The following is a 20,494-nucleotide window of genomic DNA, read 5'->3' as shown; positions in this document are numbered from 1 at the left end:
CAATGTTATTTAGTCATACAAATTAACAGAAATAAACACATTGTCCAAACAACCAAATGAAACTAACTTTTAATTACCTTGTTCTTTACGGTTCATCCATCTATTGTGCTTCCTCCGCTTGTTTCGGTGCCATGTTGTTACCAAACATATCCCAAACATGATTTGTCAATCTTATTAGAAGATCATTATACAAGAGTTCATGTTTTAACTCATGATAGTTAACGGCTCCGCGAGGTACAATATCACGGTATACTCTATAGTCTTCATCCCCAAAGGTTCTCCATGCCTAATCTCGCCTCTCATGTTCAATTATCATGTTATGCAATATCACACAAGCCAACATTATGAATTTTAAGTCTTCTTCATCCCAATATTCAACCGGACCTCTCACTATATGCCATTTTGCTTGTAGAACACCAAATGCACGTTCAACATCTTTCCGAGCCCCTTCTTGCATCTTGGTAAAACATCTTTGTCTCGGGTTTGTTGGTTTCTTGTAAGCTTGCATAATAGTGGATAACTTAGGATATATCACATCGGACAAGTAGTAACCCATATCAAATCTTCCACCACCTACTTGAAAATCAACTTTTGGAGCATTTTCATCGAAGATACCATCGAACAATGGAAATGTGTTAAGTACATTAAGATCATTATTTGATCCGGGACTCCCAAAATATGCATGCAAAAACCACAAATCATAAGTAGCAACCCCCTCCAAAACTATCGTCGGTTCACCTTTATAAGATGCATAATATCCCGCCCAAGACGAAGGACAATTCTTCCAAGGCCAATGCATGCAATCCACACTCCCAAGCATACCTGAAAAACCCCTTGTTTCATTCTCAGCTAAAATGCGATTAATATCATCTTGGTTTGGGTTGCGCAAGTACTCCCCCGCCATAACGCCTAACTATGTTTCTGTAGCGCTCCCTAAGCTAGCAGCTGACTAATCCAAGAGATTAGCTAAATAAAAAGGCACCACGAATCTAATTCAAATACTTAAACATTCAATTAAGAAATCTGCTACAAAACTTATCCCAAAATTGATCCCTCTCAGAATATATATACATGAACTTCTCTCAAATGATACATATACAATAGTCAATTGGTTTACAGATACAATAAACAACATAATAAACATAGCAGAAGTTAACTAATTAACGGAGTCAACACTTGTGGCTTTCGCTGCGCAACTCTGATCTGTCTCTGAAAACTGAAAGTGGGAATAATTAACATTTAACTTCTAAGTAATCATAAACAAGATTAAGAAAAACAATAATGTTTTCCCAGACATTAAATAGTGACCAAGTCACTGAGATACACAAACACGAATATGGACAAGCTCTTTCTTCGAACAATGTATACTATGGTTGTGCAATTACGAACTCGCAAATCCACACCTAATCGTAAATATGGATGTCGACAATTTCGAACTCGCAAACTTTCAGACCGATATAAGCATAAAAGCTAAATTCATGTAGATATAAATGTGAAAGAGCATATCCTCACAGAAGTCAACAAACATGTATATGGACAAACTCCTTCTTCAAACAATGTATACTATGGTTGTGCAAATTCCGAACTCGCAAATCCACACCTAATCGTAAATATGGATGTGGACAATTCTGAACTCGCAAACTGTCGACCAATATATCATAAAAGCTCTAGGTATAAATGTGAAGGAGCGTATCCTATATACCACACGTGGAAATTCTTATTTCCCATAACAATTCATATTGACCACAACACATTACAGGTCCTTTCCAAACCATGGAAAGATTAATAGAATCAACAGAATTATCGTAAAACAAGTTAAACAATGCATAGAACGTACAAACAGAAATACATTAGTTTGTTAAACACAAACTGTTGTAAAGGAAAACAATAATGGTAACCAAAGAGTCAAATGTATTCCCACCTCTTTTGATGACAAGCCACGCCTACCTCGAGATCCACGTTCCACTGGTTCATCCTTTGAATCGATCGTTGTTAATACTAACTGTTAATCACACAAGAACTGTAAGAATCTAGACAAAGTGGCTCATACAAGAATCATACAAGTCTAGCTAATTGTTCTAAGCCCATTTATGGTTCTACACTTCTTCATCATCCATCTCTTGCATATCTAAAGGCTTAACTAATCCAATTAGATTGATTCTATAGTCCATAGTTAAGTCTCATGAATATCTACAACTTTGTAGAAGAAACCAAAGGTTAATTCGGACCATAAGTGGTCCAAACACTAATTAAGATTGATGCCCCTAAGCTCAAGCCCATGGGCCTGATCCGGTATGACCCACTACACAAGACCTGACCCAACTAACAGTCCACGTCAAGTCAAAGTCCAGGGTCAATGGTCAAATAAGTCAAAGACTAAATCGGTCAACTGAGTCGAGACTGGTCCACGGAGTCAAATCGGATCAACTCAGTTAGATACCCTGAATCAGCTAGGTATAAAAACAGTCAGATAATCTGACTGGGATGTCTAACAAGCCTAATACCCAAGAACCTAAGTTTATACAATCATTATACATTTCATTCAATCAAAACAAACTTCAAGATTAATACACAAATACAACTGCAATTTAAGCCTACCTGCAATTGCAGTAGCAAGCCTTCAGTGGAGCTATAAGCTATTCCCTACAATCATCAATGTAGTTACAATCTTTCACTAGAGAGGTTCAACTCAACACCCTCATCTAACCTTCATCCCAGAATCTATGTTCCCGCAATACAGCTCAACCGCAACACAATCTGGCCCAAATCAGTTCAACTCTTCTTCTTTCTTTTCTGTTATAACTGCCCAGTTCAACAACATCAACACAAAACCAAAACTCATATTCATTTCACTTGCACAACTCACACATAGCTAATACATCTGACCAATTCATAACATCTTCTATTGACATAAACACATACAACAACACCATCTCATTCCACCTGCAGTCCATATTCAGTTCACCACCAAATCAAATACAACACCTACAACTGCAACTCAAACCAACACCCCCATTTCAGTTCTTGTCTGCACAATCTGCAAATTCAGTAACGTCATTCCCATGAACTGCAATCTTCTCTACCATCACTACTTTAACTTCCATACCAATTATAATACAACCATCTAAAACCACAGTGCAAACCCAATTCTAAACTTATTCTCTTCACAATCACAGTTCCTTTCAAAGTTACAACATCAACATCACTTTATCTCTTCTCTGTTGTTCACTTTAAGACCTGTCCTAAAACCCAAACCTTGTAATTTACAAATCAACATCAACTGCAGTTCCATCTCAGCTCAAGCAACACCTTCAACTTCACCTCAGACATAACAACAACTAAAACTCAGTTCATTGCACAATCAAATATAACCACACCGGCTCTAGAGTTCAATTCGTACATCGATCCAACCTTTAACAATACTCTGTAATTCAATACAATCCAAACTATAATTCCAACTTGATTCTATATCCATCTAAATAGTTATCTCCACATTCATATAAAATCAACCATGAAATTGAATAACCTTACCTATTTACTGAGAAAGAACAATTACCTTAAAATGATTTCACTCCAATAAATTGAGAAACTCCCTTTCTTGCCTGACTTGATTCAACATGTCATCTTAAGACAACAACAAACCCACCGGTTCAGTTCAATCAACACCAACAACGACAACTTTACTCCATCTCCTGAGCTTCAATTACAACCACGACTAACTCCAATTCTTCTCACTTTTCTCCCAGATGTTTGAACTCAACTCTTGAATCGGCACCACTGAGAATTTCTTTATCACCAGAGATAACTCCATCATTTCCTTATTAACACATTATCAAGCCCTAGCTTCATAAACAACTTCAAAACCCTAACTTCAATTACATCTTATTCTTTAACTTCAAGTTCTAATTCAGGTAAAACCCAACTTCAATTCCTTCTTAATCATCATTAAAACAAATCCCAATTTCCTAATTCTTTTCAACAGGAAACCTAATTCTTCGGTTCTTCATCAGAACCACCCAAAAATATTAATTAATCAACAACCCTCATAATCTTCAGTTGTTACAACTCAATATCATCCTCGTCTTGCACAACTCAGAAGATAATCTAATTCAGAAAACCCTATCTCACTGATTCTTCATCACAAAAAATTCATATCATTCAATCAAACATAAACCCATCTCAATTCCATCTCATTCATCACTAATCAAACTTCTAAACAACCTTCTGAGAAAACCCTAATTCTAATTTACAGCAACATCAACATCTCCTCTTCTTCCCAGAGCTAACCAATAACAGCACCACCTACAACAACCAATACTCAAACACCCCCATCTCTCTCTCGATCTAGAAATCTCTTTATTTCAATAACTTGATTCACCAGCAGGTGAAGAACAGAGAGGAGGAAGAGAAAAGAATGAAGAAGAAGAAAGAGAAAAAAAAGAAGTGAATGAGCTTATCTGCTCGATCGGTTTTGATAAGGCCATACACAGTTGATAAATGCACCTACCCAAATGATATGGGAAGCCAAGCGGTTATGATGAATAATGACAATTTTACCCTTCGTACATATCTGAAGATATCTTCTTTGTCCGGTGGCCGAATGACGCGTTCGAGTAGTCCATTTCGCAAAACTTTTCGAGATCTATCCAGCGGTACTAGTTTCGTATCTAGATCGTTGTTAGATTAATTCTTATTAATTATCGTCCGTGTTAAACTAATCGAGTTATTAATGGCTAAATCGATATTTGACCAGTCTAATAGCATTGACGAGCTTAAGAGTCCTTACATTCTCCCCACCTTATATCATTTTCGTCCTCAAAAATCAAACTATTATTTTGGTCTTCAAAAACTCCCCACCTTATAGAATAACCGCATTTCTTATCTAAGCGCAATCAACATAAACAAAGCACAAACCTATATGGCTCTATAACTAAAATCTAAAATTTGTAGCTCTAAGTTCAATTACACTGAGTCAATTTCTATCAAATACGGAAGTCTAAGTTTCTTACACTAATTTCTATCTTATAAAATACTTGTCTCTAATTACAAAGGAGATTCCTACGAATTTATTTCTAAGGGAATTTATATCTATCGGTTTCTTAAAGAATAATGCTAAGCTTCTATGATCGGTCATCTCTGAATGCAGTTGCCCTGTCAAGGTTGGCCAATCCCAACAATGCCTTCCTACGAACAGAGAAAACACAACCTTCACTATTCCCCAGTGCTGGATTAACTAAATACAAACTTATTACGTTATTTAAGTATTAATTTATTAAGATTAATTAGTCTCTAAACTTTTATCATAATTGGTGTAAGTATGATAAATTTACTTCGTAAAATATATAAATAGTTCACATCATTTTAAGCAATTTAGTCATCTAAATTTATTTATTTATTTATTAAATAATCTTAATTCGATTTTTATGCCAATTTATAATATTTCATAATTTTAACTTTATTGTAATACCCCATATGTATATATATATATATAAATTTTCCCAAAATTATCCATTATAAATTTACTACCAGCCTAACTATTTGCATACTATTATTGATTGTATTATTATTCTCATTATTCTTAAGTTGATAGTCCGGCTGACACACTTAGCCTTAGTCTTGTAAATATAATTCTACTTTTACGTAAAGATTGTTTGGATTGAATCGATATACTATATCTTGTTATATGTTTGCGTTGGTAACTTAATATGATCTAAATTTGAGTCTGCATAAAATTATAATATATCCTAATTGTCTTTAGATTTTGCTATTACTGAAAAGTATCCTATTAATATATGAATTTATTTTCTTTTAATTCTACTATTACACTAAACATCCGAATACTATTATTACTACTTCATGTATATTTGTTTCATTATAAAGATTTACTGGATCATTTTGTTAGACTAAAGATAATTTCGGTACAAGATTATTAACAAGTTGAGTCTTTTTATTTTGTACATTATATCCTCGTCTTTAACGTCTAATGTTTAATAAGCATTAGATTAACTGTCTAGTTTAAACGCAAAATATCTATTCCGAAGTTGTCATTAGTTTAATTTACAATACTTAATCGTAGATAAGCGTAAATAACTTTTCATAGCTATTTAATCATAATTATTATTTTTGTCATTATATATCTTTATTGGAATTTTAGTTAAGTGCAATATGATATTAATTGATATATGTTAACATTACTTTATTAAGATTATTATTATTATTATCGTCATCTATAATTACTGTTGTAATATTTTTATTATGACATTGATGGTTTAACTATTATTCTAACCACTGTTACAATATTATCAAACCCCAAAATATTAACATTTATGTAATTATAATTTGTTTACTTTTCATATAAGTCAATGTGTTCAGTAAGTTTCTATGTAATTTACAATAATACTCATCTCACTGTTTTTATCGTATTAAATTGTCTACGTGTTCATACTTCCTAGATTATTTATTCTCAAATCCTTATTAGCTAAAGTTATTGGCGTACCCTACAATTTTTACTTCATTACATAAACAAACAATCAATCAAGCAAATCAATCAAGCAAATCAATCAATCAATCTTTTTAATTATTGATAGATTTTAGTGATTAAGATTTATCTCACAAACCCAACCCATTTCTAAACTAATCTAGTTCACTAACTGGCACTGACTATTTCTATATTTTCCCATATAAGATCTAATAGTGAGCTCTGATACCAACACTGTAGTGTCCCCTAAGCTAGCAGTTGACTAATCCAAGAGATTAGCTAAAGAAAGAGGCACCACGAATCTAATTCAAATACTTAAACATTCAATTAAGAAATCTGCTACAAAACTTATCCCAAAACTAACCGCGCTCAGAATATATATACATGAACTTCTCTCAAATGATACATATACAATAGTCAATTGGTTTACAGATACAATAAACAACATAATAAACATAGCAGAAGTTAACTAATTAACGGAGTCAACACTTGTGGCTTTCGCTGCGCAACTCTGATCTGTCTCTGAAAACTGAAAATGAGAATAATTAACATTTAACTTCTAAGTAATCATAAACAAGATTAAGAAAAACAATAATGTTTTCCCAGACATTAAATAGTGACCAAGTCACTGAGATACACAAACACGAATATGGACAAGCTCTTCCTTCGAACAATGTATACTATGGTTGTGCAATTACGAACTCGCAAATCCACACCTAATCGTAAATATGGATGTCGACAATTCCGAACTCGCAAACTTTCAGACCGATATAAGCATAAAAGCTGAATTCATGTAGATATAAATGTGAAAGAGCATATCCTCACGGAAGTAAACAAACATGTATATGGACAAACTCCTTATTCAAACAATGTATACTATGGTTGTGCAATTCCGAACTCGCAAATCCACACCTAATCGTAAATATGGATGTCGACAATTCCGAACTCGCAAACTGTCGACCAATATATCATAAAAGCTCTAGGTATAAATGTGAAGGAGCGTATCCTATATACCACACGTGGAAGTTCTTATTTCCCATAACAATTCATATTGACCACAACACATTACAGGTCCTTTCCAAACCATGGAAAGATTAACAGAATCAACACAATTATCGTAAAACAAGTTAAACAATGCATAGAACGCACAAACAGAAATACATGAGTTTGTTAAACACAAACTGTTGTAAAGGAAAACAATAATGGTTAGCAAAGAGTCAAATGTATTCCCACCTCTTTTGATGACAAGTCACGCCTACCTCGAGATCCACGTTCCGCTGGTTCATCCTTTGAATCGATCGTTGTTAATACTAACTGTTAATCATACAAGAACTCTAATCTAGCCAAAGTGGCTCATTCAAGAATCATACAAGTCTAGCTAATTTTTCTAAGCCCATTTATGGTTTTACACTTCTTCATCATCCATTTATTGCATATCTAAAGGTTTAACTAATCCAATTAGATTGATTCTATAGTCCATAGTTAAGTCTCATAAATATCTACAACTTTGTAGAAGAAACCAAAGGTTAATTCGGACCATAAGTGGTCCAAACACTAATTAAGATTGATGCCCCTAAGCTCAAGCCCATGGGCCTGATCCGGTACGACCCACTACACAAGACCTGACCCAACTGGGTCAATCTAACGGTCACTGACGGTCAAAGGGACAACTAACAGTCCACGTCAAGTCAAAGTCCAGGGTCAATGGTCAAACAAGTCAAAAACTAAATCGGTCAACTGAGTCGAGACTGGTCCACTGAGTCAAATCGGATCAACTCAGTTAGATACCCTGAGTCAGCTAGGTATAAAAACTGTCAGATAATCTGACTGGGATGTCTAACAAGCCTAATACCCAAGAACCTAAGTTTATACAATCATTATACATTTCATTCATTCAAAACAAACTTCAAGATTAATACACAAATACAACTGCAATTTAAGCCTACCTGCAATTGCAGTAGCAAGCCTCCAGTGGAGCTACAAGTTATTCCCTACAATCATCAATGTAGTTACAATCTTTCACTGGAGAGTTTCAACTCAACACCCTCATCTAACCTTCATCCCAGAATCTATGTTCCTGCAATACAGCTCAACCGCAACACAATCTGGCTCAAATCAGTTCAACTCTTCTTCTTTATTTTCTGTTATAACTGCCCAGTTCAACAACATCAACACATAACCAAAACTCATATTCATTTCACTTGCACAACTCATACCTAGCTCATACATCTGAGCAATTCATAACATCTGCTATTAACATAAATACATACAACAACACCATCTCATTCCACCTGCAATCCATATTCAGTTCACCACCAAATCAAATACAACACCTACAACTGCAACTCAAACCAACACCCCCATTTCAGTTCTTGTCTACACAATCTGCAAATTCAGTAACGACATTCCCATGAACTGCAATCTTCTCCACCATCACTACTGTAACTGCCATATCAATTATAATACAACCATCTAAAACCACAGTTCAAATCCAATTCTAAACTTATTCTCTTCACAATCACAGTTCCTTTCAAAGTTACAACATCAACATCACTTTATCTCTTCTCTGTTGTTCACTTTAAGACCTTTCATAAAACCCAAACCTTGTAATTTACAAATCAACATCAACTGCAGTTCCATCTCAGCTCAAGCAACACCTTCAACTTCACCTCAGACATAACAACAACTAAAACTCAGTTCATTGCACAATCAAATATAACCACACCGGCTCTAGAGTTCAATTCGTACATCGATCCAACCTTTAACAATACTCTGTAATTCAATACAATCCAAACTATAATTCCAACTTGATTCTATATCCATCTAAATAGTTATCTCCACATTCATATAAAATCAACCATGAAATTGAATAACCTTACCTATTTACTGAGAAAGAACAATTACCTTAAAATGATTTCACTCCAATAAATTGAGAAACTCCCTTTCTTGCCTGACTTGATTCAACATGTCATCTTAAGACAACAACAAACCCACCGGTTCAGTTCAATCAACACCAACAACGGCAACTTTACTCCATCTCCTGAGCTTCAATTACAACCACGACTAACTCCAATTCTTCTCACTTTTCTCCCAGATGTTTGAACTCAACTCTTGAATCGGCACCACTGAGAATTTCTTTATCACCAGAGATAACTCTATCATTTCCTTATTAACACATAATCAAGCCCTAGCTTCATAAACAACTTCAAAACCCTAACTTCAATTACATCTTATTCTTCAACTTCAAGTTCTAATTCAGGTAAAACCCAACTTCAATTCCTTCTTAATCATCATTAAAACAAATCCCAATTTCCTAATTCTTTTCAACAGGAAACCTAACTCTTCAGTTCTTCATCAGAACCACCCAAAAATATTAATTAATCAACAACCCTCATAATCTTCAGTTGTTACAACTCAATATCATCCTCGTCTTTCACAACTCAGAAGATAATCTAATTCAGAAAACGCTATCTCACTGATTCTTCATCACAAAAACTTCATATCATTCAATTAAACATAAACCCATCTCAATTCCATCTCATTCATCACTAATCGAATTTCTAAACAACCTTCTGAGAAAACCCTAATTCTAATTTACAGCAACATCAACATCTCCTCTTCTTCCCAGAGCTAACCAATAACAGCACCACCTATAACAACCAATACTCAAATACCCCCATCTCTCTCTCGATTTAGAAATCTCTTTATTTCAATAACTTGATTCACCAACAGTTGAAGAATGGAGAGGAGGAAGAGAAAAGAATGAAGAAGAAGAAAGAGAAAAAAAGAAGTGAATGAGCTTATCTGCTCGATCGGTTTTGATAAGGCCATACACAGTTGATAAATGCACCTACCCAAATGATATGGAAGCCAAGCGGTTATGATGAATAATGATAATTTTACCCTTTGTACATATCTGAAGATATCTTCTTTGTCCGGTGTCCGAATGACGTGTTTGAGTAGTCCATTTCGCAAAACTTTTCGAGATCTATCCAGCGGTACTAGTTTCGTATCTAGATCGTTGTTAGATTAATTCTTTTTAATTATCGTCCGTGTTAAACTAATCGAGTTATTAATTGCTAAATCGATACTTGACCGGTATAATAGCGTTGACGAGCTTAAGGGTCCTTACAGTTTCTAATGAATCTCTTTATGTACTTATATAGAGTTTCTTTACCCATTCTCACATAATTATCTATCGAGTCGGCCGATTGCCCCGGGTCCATTTCACACGAATCATCTTTAATTTTAACAAACAATTCTCTTTTCATACGTAGACGGTCATAAAAATTCTTATTCGAATAAGTGAGTTTACCACCGGTAAAATAATCACGCATCATAATAGGATCATGAAGAACCCTATTCCTAATGGAATAACGTCTTCTTTTTACCTCAGTATGTTCTGGTTGTTGAGCCATGAGAGCGATTGATTGTTGCCACATTAATGTCCTCACCACCATCGCCGCATTAGCTCGTCTCCTTCTACGACATCTAGAAAATTAATCTTCATCCGAGTCCATGTCACTCATTATACCTGTAAAAATTTAAAACAAATTAGGACCACGAAAATTTTGCAAAATAACTAACTTAACACGTAAATAAGTAAAACAACATGTCACTTAACCAAAATAACTTGTAAATCCAAAATAACATTAATTTTTAAACAACCAAGTGTCAAAATAACATACATTTTTAAAAAGAAAAACTACAAAATGACATTCAATTTTAATCAAGCAAGTATTCAATTGCTCTAACTCATTAAGTCCGTAAACCATCGTCCATTCCAAGTAGTATTAGATGGATTAGATGGTTGAGGAGGATCTTGAGTTTCATTAACAATATCCGGATAAACTTGACTAGATAAACCCCCAACAATTGGAGCATAACACTCTTGTGAATTGAAGGAGCTTCGTAAAATTTGATTCTCACTTCGAAGCCCTACATTCTCGTTTTCAAGGATTACAACCCGACTTCGAAGATACTCAAGCTCTACATTCTCATTCTCATTTTGAGCTCGCTCATTTTCATACACATATGAACTTGTTTGCATAGGAGGAGGATATGGAACACGAAACTGCGTTTGAGATGATGAGGAAATGTCGTCACGATTCCGACCTCGAACCAATGTTGGCTTAACCCTTGCAAAGTACGGACCAAGAGAAACTTGAGACCACCAGCTTTCATACTCCTCAACAGTTGCAATCCTATTGGGTTCCCTACAAGTCCTCAAACCTTTGCACTTCTCACATGCTCTTTGATCCATTCGTACCATTTCATGTTCGGGAGGTGGGCGAGGCGGAATACCTAATACACCGGTTACTTGAAACGAACATCTCTCACCCAAGTACATATATCCTTGATCATCTTTAATATCCAAGAAAACACATCGTTTCTTTGACAACCTATGCGAATATCTTAGGACTTCATTATTATTATGCTCACTTCCTCGCTATGGCTGCCATGTTGTTCCTTGTATTGACCTATTCTCCATTTGCTTACGAGCAATAGTAATTGAATGTATTCCCATATCCCTTTGAACCTCCGCTAAATTCTCCTTGTTAAACACCTTAATTTTTAGCCACAAATCATCCCAAACCGGTGCATTCCCATCAATTTTGGGAAACAAAGTGTGGAAATAGTAGTAAAACCAATACTACAAAAAAAAAGTGGGGGAAATTAATATATAACATTTTTCCACAAATATCAACATTAAATGGGTTTAAGATATAAAATGAGCCATATGTACATAGCTCTAAGATCATCCACATCCCGTTGAAAGTATTCAATTTGCTACTAGACTCGCCCAAAGATTTATAAAGACAAGCCAACTTTGGAGATCCCCAATCAGACCTATTTATGTTTTCTAAATCCAACTCCTCAAAGTTACATAACCATCCTACCTTTGTGGTGGATACATTATTTGGCATAAGCACTTGACCAATCATCCATAAAATAAAAACTCGAACAATTTCATCCCGATATGGTTCCATAGCCACTCCACTCTTTCCTTTAAATGTCTTCAACCAATCACACATATCTACACATTTTATACCACCACTCCTCTTGCTCAAATAGGAGGACACATCAAGACCACGAATTATGTTTTCCCCATTATCACCAATTTCTTCTTCACTATCATTCGACTCCAAATTCCCATGAATATCTTCTTCATCATCACTTTCTTGCTCGGTTGCTTTGGCTTTCCCTTTCCCCTTTTCTAGTGCTTTCTTCTTTTCCGCGGATTTCTTTTTCTCGGCTTTATCGAAAATAAGTTGAGCTAAATTGGGCAAAAGGTTTTCAACATACTCCAAGCAAGTTTCTCTATTTTCCTTATCACACCAATTTACATAATCTAACTTTACTCCTTTTCCTACTTCTAAACCCGTCAACCAAGAGAAGTCATTGGGTGTGAGCCCTATTTCAAATGTAGGAAAATAAAAAGTATTTGTAGATTTCCAAAACCTCTCAACAATTGCGTGTGTGAGTTGTTGATCATCTTTCGAAACATTTATCTCAAGTAATCGACCCAATCCACATTGGTCTACAAACAACTTATATTTTTCATTTTTACATACAATTTCATACAAATTATGCATATTGCTCCATCCACCTCTAAATCTAATTGAAGGTTCACCACTTACAATGTCAAGAGTGTTGTATATATGATTTTCTTCACCTTTAGAAGACAAAATAGTATAATCCATTGTTCTCTATATGAACCCTAAAACAAGTGTCATTAACCATTTATCAAAATTAAGTTATAAATCAATCAAATTAAAACAAAGAAACAAGAGGTAAACAAAATTAATTCGCTCAACATTAATATTAAGCTAAGAATCATACCTTTAATTCGCTCAATTATCCCAATTAGCTCAACACCTTCAAGAATTTAGAAAAAAAAATCAAATTAGGGTAACTTTTAACCAAAACCTAAATAAGATGATGAAATTAATATCAATAAACGATTTTTTTGTTAGAATATGATTTACCTCTACTAGTTAATCAATGGGATACATTTATTTTTGCAAGAAATCGGATTGCTTATCGTTTTTGAAGATTATAGTGAAGGAGAAGATGAAAAACCATGAAAATGTTGAAGAAGATGAAAACATCCAGGAGAATTTTCTCCTGATATCGACTTCCTACACAAACGGGGGACCGTCCCCCGTTTGGATTTTTTTATATTTTAGACGGGGGACTGTCCCCCGTCAAGATTTGTTTTTATTTCTTACGGAGACTGTCCCCCGTAAAGTTTCAAAAAAACTATTAAACGGGGGACGGTCCCCCATCTAGTCCTTCTTTTATATTTGCCCATAGTGGCTATACTCGTTCATATGGGCGAGTTAGTCTCCAAATGGAGACTACCCATAGCCTTTGCTCTAACAAGCTAAGCTTCAACAACGCTACCACAATAATCGAACAGGTTGTCGTGCTAGCCTACAAGCGAGCCTCATGGGTAACCTAGCCAAGGGAGCCGAAGCGAATGTAGGGGATGAGATTGTGTCACAAGAGAGACAAGCTAACTCTACCTTCCATGTTAATTCCTGCAATATTACGCCATTGGGGGTTCGAACTTGGGACCTCCTGGAGCGCATGAAACTTTGGGAAACCGAGATAACCAGCTAAGCTAGGTGCCTGTTTTTTTTTTTAAATATAATTTCTTTTCTAATTTTTGATGTGTATATCTTATTATTTGAGTTACAAAGAAATATGAGAGATTTGCGGCAAATTGGAAAGGAGCCGAGCTACAAGTTGTGCTATAGTCCCTTTTTTAATAACAACCCCTAGTCTATGGAAAAGAAAATTTTCTATGCGGACATTCGCATCATGACTAGCCATATAGTTCCGCAGTCTTTTTATAAAATCTATGGTATCTCCACCAAGTTCCCTCATGGTATTGAAATCAAGAACACCAAATCCAAGTCCTTGAGCAGCACACTTTTCCATATACTTGTTGCTTTTACGTGTTACAGCATTGTTGATAGCTTGGCCGGGGACAAAAGTGCGTACATCACCGCCAGTAAAAGGAGACACACCCGTAATATCCATGCACATGTCATGCCCATTATCCCAGTTATAGACCATGATATCAGCAGGTCTCAAAACCGTACCATTGTTTGCAAGGAGACCCAGGTCTATCTTTTTCCTAGCATGCACACCTGCACGATAATACATATCTTCAAAGGTTTCACGTACCAGATCATGTCTGAACTTGAGACCAATTTCGTGTGATCAATGTAGGGCATGTTTATTTTTTTTAACTTTTATTTTTATTCTCATTTCCGCAAATAGGTAAGGTTTTACCTATTTCCCATCCCACTTCTCCTAAGTTTCATTTCAACCTTAATAACTAGATTTTGTATAAGTCTTTTTAAATTGGGTAAACAACACTCTCTCTCCATTTTTAACCACCAAGCATTATTTCTTTATTGCATCTTGTTTACATAACCTAGAATTGCAGTCCACGATTTTGAGGCGTGCTGGCGTCAGTGGTAGTGGCCTTTCTCTTCAGCGAGCTTTGGACTCCTTCAACTCACTGTGTGAGGTTGTTTCTCCTCTTTGTCCTAGTAATTTTGCCACACATTCCATGAACTCCTTGGCAATAAATAATTTTGATGTTATCAATAAGAACACACCCACCAGCTATGCTATGGAGGAGCGTGATTTTGTGTTATAGTAATGCAACCAAACAAAACATGCTTGGGACTTTCTGATGGCGATTCCATTTTGTGGCTTAATCATCATATTGGAGCTAGGCAGTTCAGTGAAATTCTCCGGTACTGATTAGGAATCCCTCTCTTTCGAATCGGTGCATACAGGTTTGTAGTACAGTTGACTTATAAGGAACTTAATAAGTTTCTCTCTGAAATTAGTGTTTCAAATGGTTCATTAAATGCTGCATTCGGTGATGGAGTTTGCTAGATCAATCTTCGCTTTATAAGGCTTATTTGCGGGGCAAGGCTTTCAACAGAGTTTTCAATTACAATGAATGGACTTACGTATTTCAAAGTAAAACACTTATTTTTATTGAGTTTTCTTAAGGTTTTAAAGTTTCATTGATAGTTGTTTCGTTTCCATCTTATCTCGGGAGTCTTTGTAAGTCAAAAATTATTCAATGAAACATCCAGAAATGCCATGACAGAAGGTGGATCTTCTTGGCACACTCTAAACTTGCTCATCAGTGAGGTCAATTATTACAAAAATTGAAATATTTTGTTCTCCATTTCTTTTAATATTTCGAGGTCACCATACGTATCGTATCTATACATTTTAAGCATCAATGTTAAACATCAGTCATTGTTTCATTTACAGTTGTCACCTTTCCATCTTCTCTCGGGTATTTGTAAGTTACTCTTTATGTTTTTATAATCTCTTCTTTTCTTTAGTCTAACCACTTTTCACTGTCAAAAAATAAATTGAAGCGAAATTTGTGTTTTGCCTCCATTTGGTTTAAATAAATTGCCAACAAAGTAAAAACTAAAAAAAAAAGTGGACATTTTCCCCGTACACTCGGTCGAGATGAAATTATTTTTGGCACCGGGTCTTGATGTCTTTATTCTTAGGTCTTTAACCTGAAAAATTCCGGTGCGAAACACTGGTTATTATCGAGTCAAATGTGAAAGTAATAGAGCTCTTCATATCATTAGATTTGTCCACTTCTAAAGCATGGTAAAGGAAGGGAAGATAGCATCCTAAGTTAAATTACATCTAAATTTTTTTGCTTCCTTAGCTAAAATTTATACAACTTTGTTTGTCGTTCTTGGAATGAATAAAAAATCAACCTTGAAAATTAGGACAAAAATTGATTTCATGTCTTACCTCCTCCATAGGTTGATTATGCCAATTTACGGAATTGCATCCCATTGAGATAGTCAAAAACAATTTATTTGTAGGAATTAATTATGGGTTTCACATATATCGCGACCAATTATAATCATACTCGCCTTATTGAAAGAAATTCATTTAATATTTAATACCTAATTTACCTCATTTATGTGTTGGATCTGTTTCTTTTATTAACCGCCAACAAAATAAAATCCATATAAATAAACAAATTTTTGTGAAAGAAGACGCATTCCATTATCGGCGCCAGCACCACCACCAACACCTTCACCAGCTTCGCCACCTCTACCAAATCCATCGTTTGCACCAGCACCCCTTCTTAGTCCATCGTCTCTACGAATACAATCATCGGCTCCATCATCATCGAGAAGAACAAGACCACGAGAGAGGTATCATTGGTGATTAAATTAGATCCTAATCCGCCACCAACACCACCACCATCACTTTCTAAAACAATCGATTTCTATTTATTTTAACTGGATTTACTACATCATAGTTTTATTCATCTTTTAAGTTTTGAAATTACTTTCGAAAATCTAGTTCGATTAGATCGAAAAATATTATTTTAGATTTCAATTTATGGTATTTTCGAGTTGGATATTTTCAAGTTCAATTTCTTGAACCTTAATAAGAAATCTATGATTCTATGTTCATCATTTTGTTTCGAAGATTTTCAATTTTAGTTTTGTGGTTGTTTCTGTGTTGATTCAGGTTGATTTTATTTGTTTTCTCTAGTGATAATTTGGTTCTACACCACGTCAGAGTTTTACTGTCTACAAATGCTTATAACCAGTAATATAAATTACTTTGAGACTTTATGTTTATTTTTATCTTAATGAACTTGATATGCATGTTTCAGATTGAGGTTACATTTTGAATATGATCATTTGAAAGAGGATTAAAAGATGAATTGAAAAATCTAACGAGGTAATAATTGTTGTTTAGACTCTAAATTCATGACTTAGTTAACTAATGGGTTTTGGTTACGGATTTAATCTTGGGATTCGGTGGAAGTTGAATTTGTATATGGTTAGAGCAGATAACTTCCTTTTGCATGTCTGAAAAAAGATATTTGTAACGTTGCTTGATTTGCCTTGGTCTATTTGGTAGGTTAGATTAGATGAGGAGATAATAGCATGAAGTAATGTTGGTAATGAAAGTTTTCTTACTACCATACATTGTTCTACTGTTGAAAGGTTGTATGTTTGGGAGAAAAAATTGTTCCGAAAAATAAAAACACTTCAATTTTGTTAATAATTAAGTTTATGTTGGAAACGAGTACCATCCATGTTTTAACTTTCAAAATTTGGGTTTATGACTGTTAGCTAGATGTGTTTGACATTTGATTTTGATTTACTTTACATTTTTTCTGTTTGTCTTAGGAAGCTGAAAGTATTAGAGGTTCTCCTACGGTAAATGTATGTGTTTCATATGTGGCATCACTTTTAAGACATCATAGGTATGAAAGTTTTATATCCTTATTTTACTTACTTGTAGGTATATAATACCATTTTTATTTTTCATTATGAAGACATCCTCTAAGTGAATGTCTAAAACTAGAGATTCACCTAGAGGATGTCTAACTTTTTTTTGCCACATCATCTTCACATCAATAGGTTGGAGATGATATTTTATAAATATTGTTGTGTACCTTATGTGGATTGCGAGTTTTTTATTCACACACATTCCATTGGAGAAGCTCTAAGGACAGCATGAGAAGAGATTTTCTCAGTTAAGGAAACAAGAGATTAAAGGAGGTGATAATATGAAGATAAATAAAGAATCCAGAGATCAAGTTACGAATTTTAAAGTATTCACTAACGACATTCATAAAGATCGGTAAGACTATATTTTACCTGATAGATATTTGTGATTAGAATCTTGTCCATATTGATTTTGTTGTAGTTTTCGAACTATAGCTCAGGAACAAAATCGATAGAAATCACAAAGTACTCTTCGTCTCAAATTATGTGATTATTCCATAAGATAGATATCTGAAACACTTTAGTTTTGATTTGTTTAGATTTTTTATGCAAGGTATAATCGATTAGGCATTTCTATAACTTTTGAAGAGAGTGAGTTATCCTAATTGTTTTGAGTTTTGGTTGATATCTTCTTTGACCAGAGCAAACAAATTTTAATTGCCTTGATTTAATATCTTTCTGAAGGAAATCTAATGGGCTATATGTTAGAGGTAGGATAGTTAGAAGTCTTCACTTAGGTTGAAGCATACTCTTAAGCTTTTAAAAGGTCATTGGCTAAGGGAATCATGTTGCGTACGATCTTGCGAGAGTCAAGATACATGGGGAGCACAACTTAAGCTGAACTGCTCGTAGGTTCGATTCAGTCCCAACTACATTCTAGTTCGAAGTATACTAGCGTCTGTAACGACTAAAAACAGTGTGGTATTCAGAATCTGTACTAGATCCCAGGTGTTTTTTTCACGTTGCACTTTTCCTTGTTAACAAAATTTCTGACGTCTAGTGTTATTTCTTTTCCGCATTATATTATTTACCTCTATAATCGAAATATCACAAGTAGTACGTTAAACAACCTAGACAGTTTTCAAGATAAAAAATATATATAACATACAATATTCATTATTGAGAATTCGTATCTTGAAATATTGATTACAAGACTTGTTCTTGTTGGAATTCCGCTCGTATAAAGTTCGGGTACATACTAGGTTGATTCTTGTACATTGATTTTTGAGATCGTCCAAGTAACTTGTTTAACAACTCGGGTACAGGATCTCATCAGTTGATCTATACTACTTATTGTAACAAGTTTGTCCAAATAGGTTTCCTAAAAAAAGTTGGTGATGCACTTGGTACCATATTCTTTTCGATTGATATTAGATGAGGCAAACACCGGAAATACCTGATTAATTTGTGTTTGTAGTGATTCTAAGAATCTTCTAATTATATATTTTTTTGGAAAACGCGCTTCGTTCACCTGTGACGTACATCAGATTTCCTTGTGGATTCTTCAGAGTTTATTGTGTAAGGCACTACACCATTTTTGCAACGTTTATCAAAGTTAACCTGATTTTAAACAACGATTATATCGTTGCAAAAATAGTGTAAGCTATTTGAGCGACCTATGTATATGTTGCTAATTAAATTAAGCAATGTTTATAAACGTTGCACAATACGTTGAAAAAATTGTTATTGTAAACGTTGCTTAATTTAATTAAAGCAATGTATAACTTAATATAAGCAATTGATATATCCCTTGCAAAATATGTAGTCCGGAAATAAAAAACAATATACAATCTGTAATTATATTTTCAGAATTCTCAATATTACAAAATTTTGCACCTTGTGCTTCAACCTAATAACTAATTTTTACACAACGTTTGTTCTTTTCGAATGTATCCCCTTCGACTCTCTCTAACTCAACTAAAATTTCCAACTTAATAATTGATGAGAAAGAATCCTAGAAAAAGTAAAAGTTCCTTTAAAGAGGACAAAAGTCCAGAATTTATCTATCAAGAGTATCGGGTTTGTTGTCTTAAAAGATTTTCACTAAATCTATTTAAGGAATGCAAAAAGGGAAGGTTTATCGACGAAATTCTTTTTGATGCTATCAAAAATACTCTCGAATTCTTGCATCGTCTTGCTTTACTTAAAAACAAGATTAATTCCTTGAAAGGTTCTGACGCTTAAGTCTCTTTATCATTGTGGAGGAGTTATTTATCTCAAAAAGTCTTGTATTTTCTTTAAAAAGAGTAATACAATGACAATGGTTCCTCCAACAAAGAAAAAAACTCAATCGATTTATTATATCTCCAAAAAAAGAATTGAATGACGAAAGCCTAGCTTGGTCATACATTATCACAATTTTGATCAGATCATTATACAAGATACATGACAACTATCGTTATGTGATAATTCGTGAGAATTTACTTGCTCACCTACCTTCTAGGTAACAAGATGTTGGTTAACCCCACCGTGCATATATCTTGAGACGGGGAAAAGTGTACAGATAAAAGGTACCGTTTATGTCTTCTGATTTATTTTATATATTGTAATTATTCTGCTTATGTATTTTATCAGGTGCATTTATAGGATCCTAGTATTATTTTGTTATTTCTCTAGGTCAAAAAAAACCCTGTAAATATTCTTGTAGAAAAGACAATATAAGTTCATCTTAGCATGTTTGAGCTCTTGC

At 34.4% G+C, this 20,494-nt stretch overlaps 1 protein-coding gene and 2 long non-coding RNA genes across 3 annotated transcripts; all 3 read right to left on the bottom strand.

Moving 5' to 3' along the window:
- Nucleotides 1–286: 286 nt before the first annotated feature.
- Nucleotides 287–904, bottom strand: LOC113306127 (protein ALP1-like). The gene has a single exon (XM_026555103.1). The coding sequence runs from the start codon at nucleotides 902–904 to the stop codon at nucleotides 287–289; it is 618 nt and encodes a 205-aa protein (XP_026410888.1).
- An 896-nt stretch (nucleotides 905–1,800) lies between these two features.
- LOC113303305 lies at nucleotides 1,801–4,417 on the bottom strand. Its single transcript, XR_003337394.1, has 2 exons — nucleotides 2,599–4,417; nucleotides 1,801–2,002 (listed from the first exon to the last, which is right to left on the bottom strand). It is a non-coding gene; the product is annotated as an uncharacterized LOC113303305 (long non-coding RNA).
- Nucleotides 4,418–8,313: 3,896 nt separating this feature from the next.
- Nucleotides 8,314–10,250, bottom strand: LOC113303778. Its single transcript, XR_003337758.1, has 2 exons — nucleotides 9,383–10,250; nucleotides 8,314–9,250 (listed from the first exon to the last, which is right to left on the bottom strand). It is a non-coding gene; the product is annotated as an uncharacterized LOC113303778 (long non-coding RNA).
- Nucleotides 10,251–20,494: the final 10,244 nt, after the last annotated feature.

This window comes from Papaver somniferum, chromosome 8, assembly GCF_003573695.1.
Source record: "Papaver somniferum cultivar HN1 chromosome 8, ASM357369v1, whole genome shotgun sequence".
NCBI lineage: Eukaryota > Viridiplantae > Streptophyta > Magnoliopsida > Ranunculales > Papaveraceae > Papaver > Papaver somniferum.
The sequence above is the reverse complement of the archived record's forward strand: the minus strand, read 5'-3'. Positions and strand labels throughout refer to the sequence as shown.

Coding starts and splice junctions, on each gene's coding strand:
- LOC113306127 (XM_026555103.1), bottom strand. CDS start 904: ATGGCGGGGGAGTACTTGCGCAACCCAAACCAAGATGATATTAATCGC.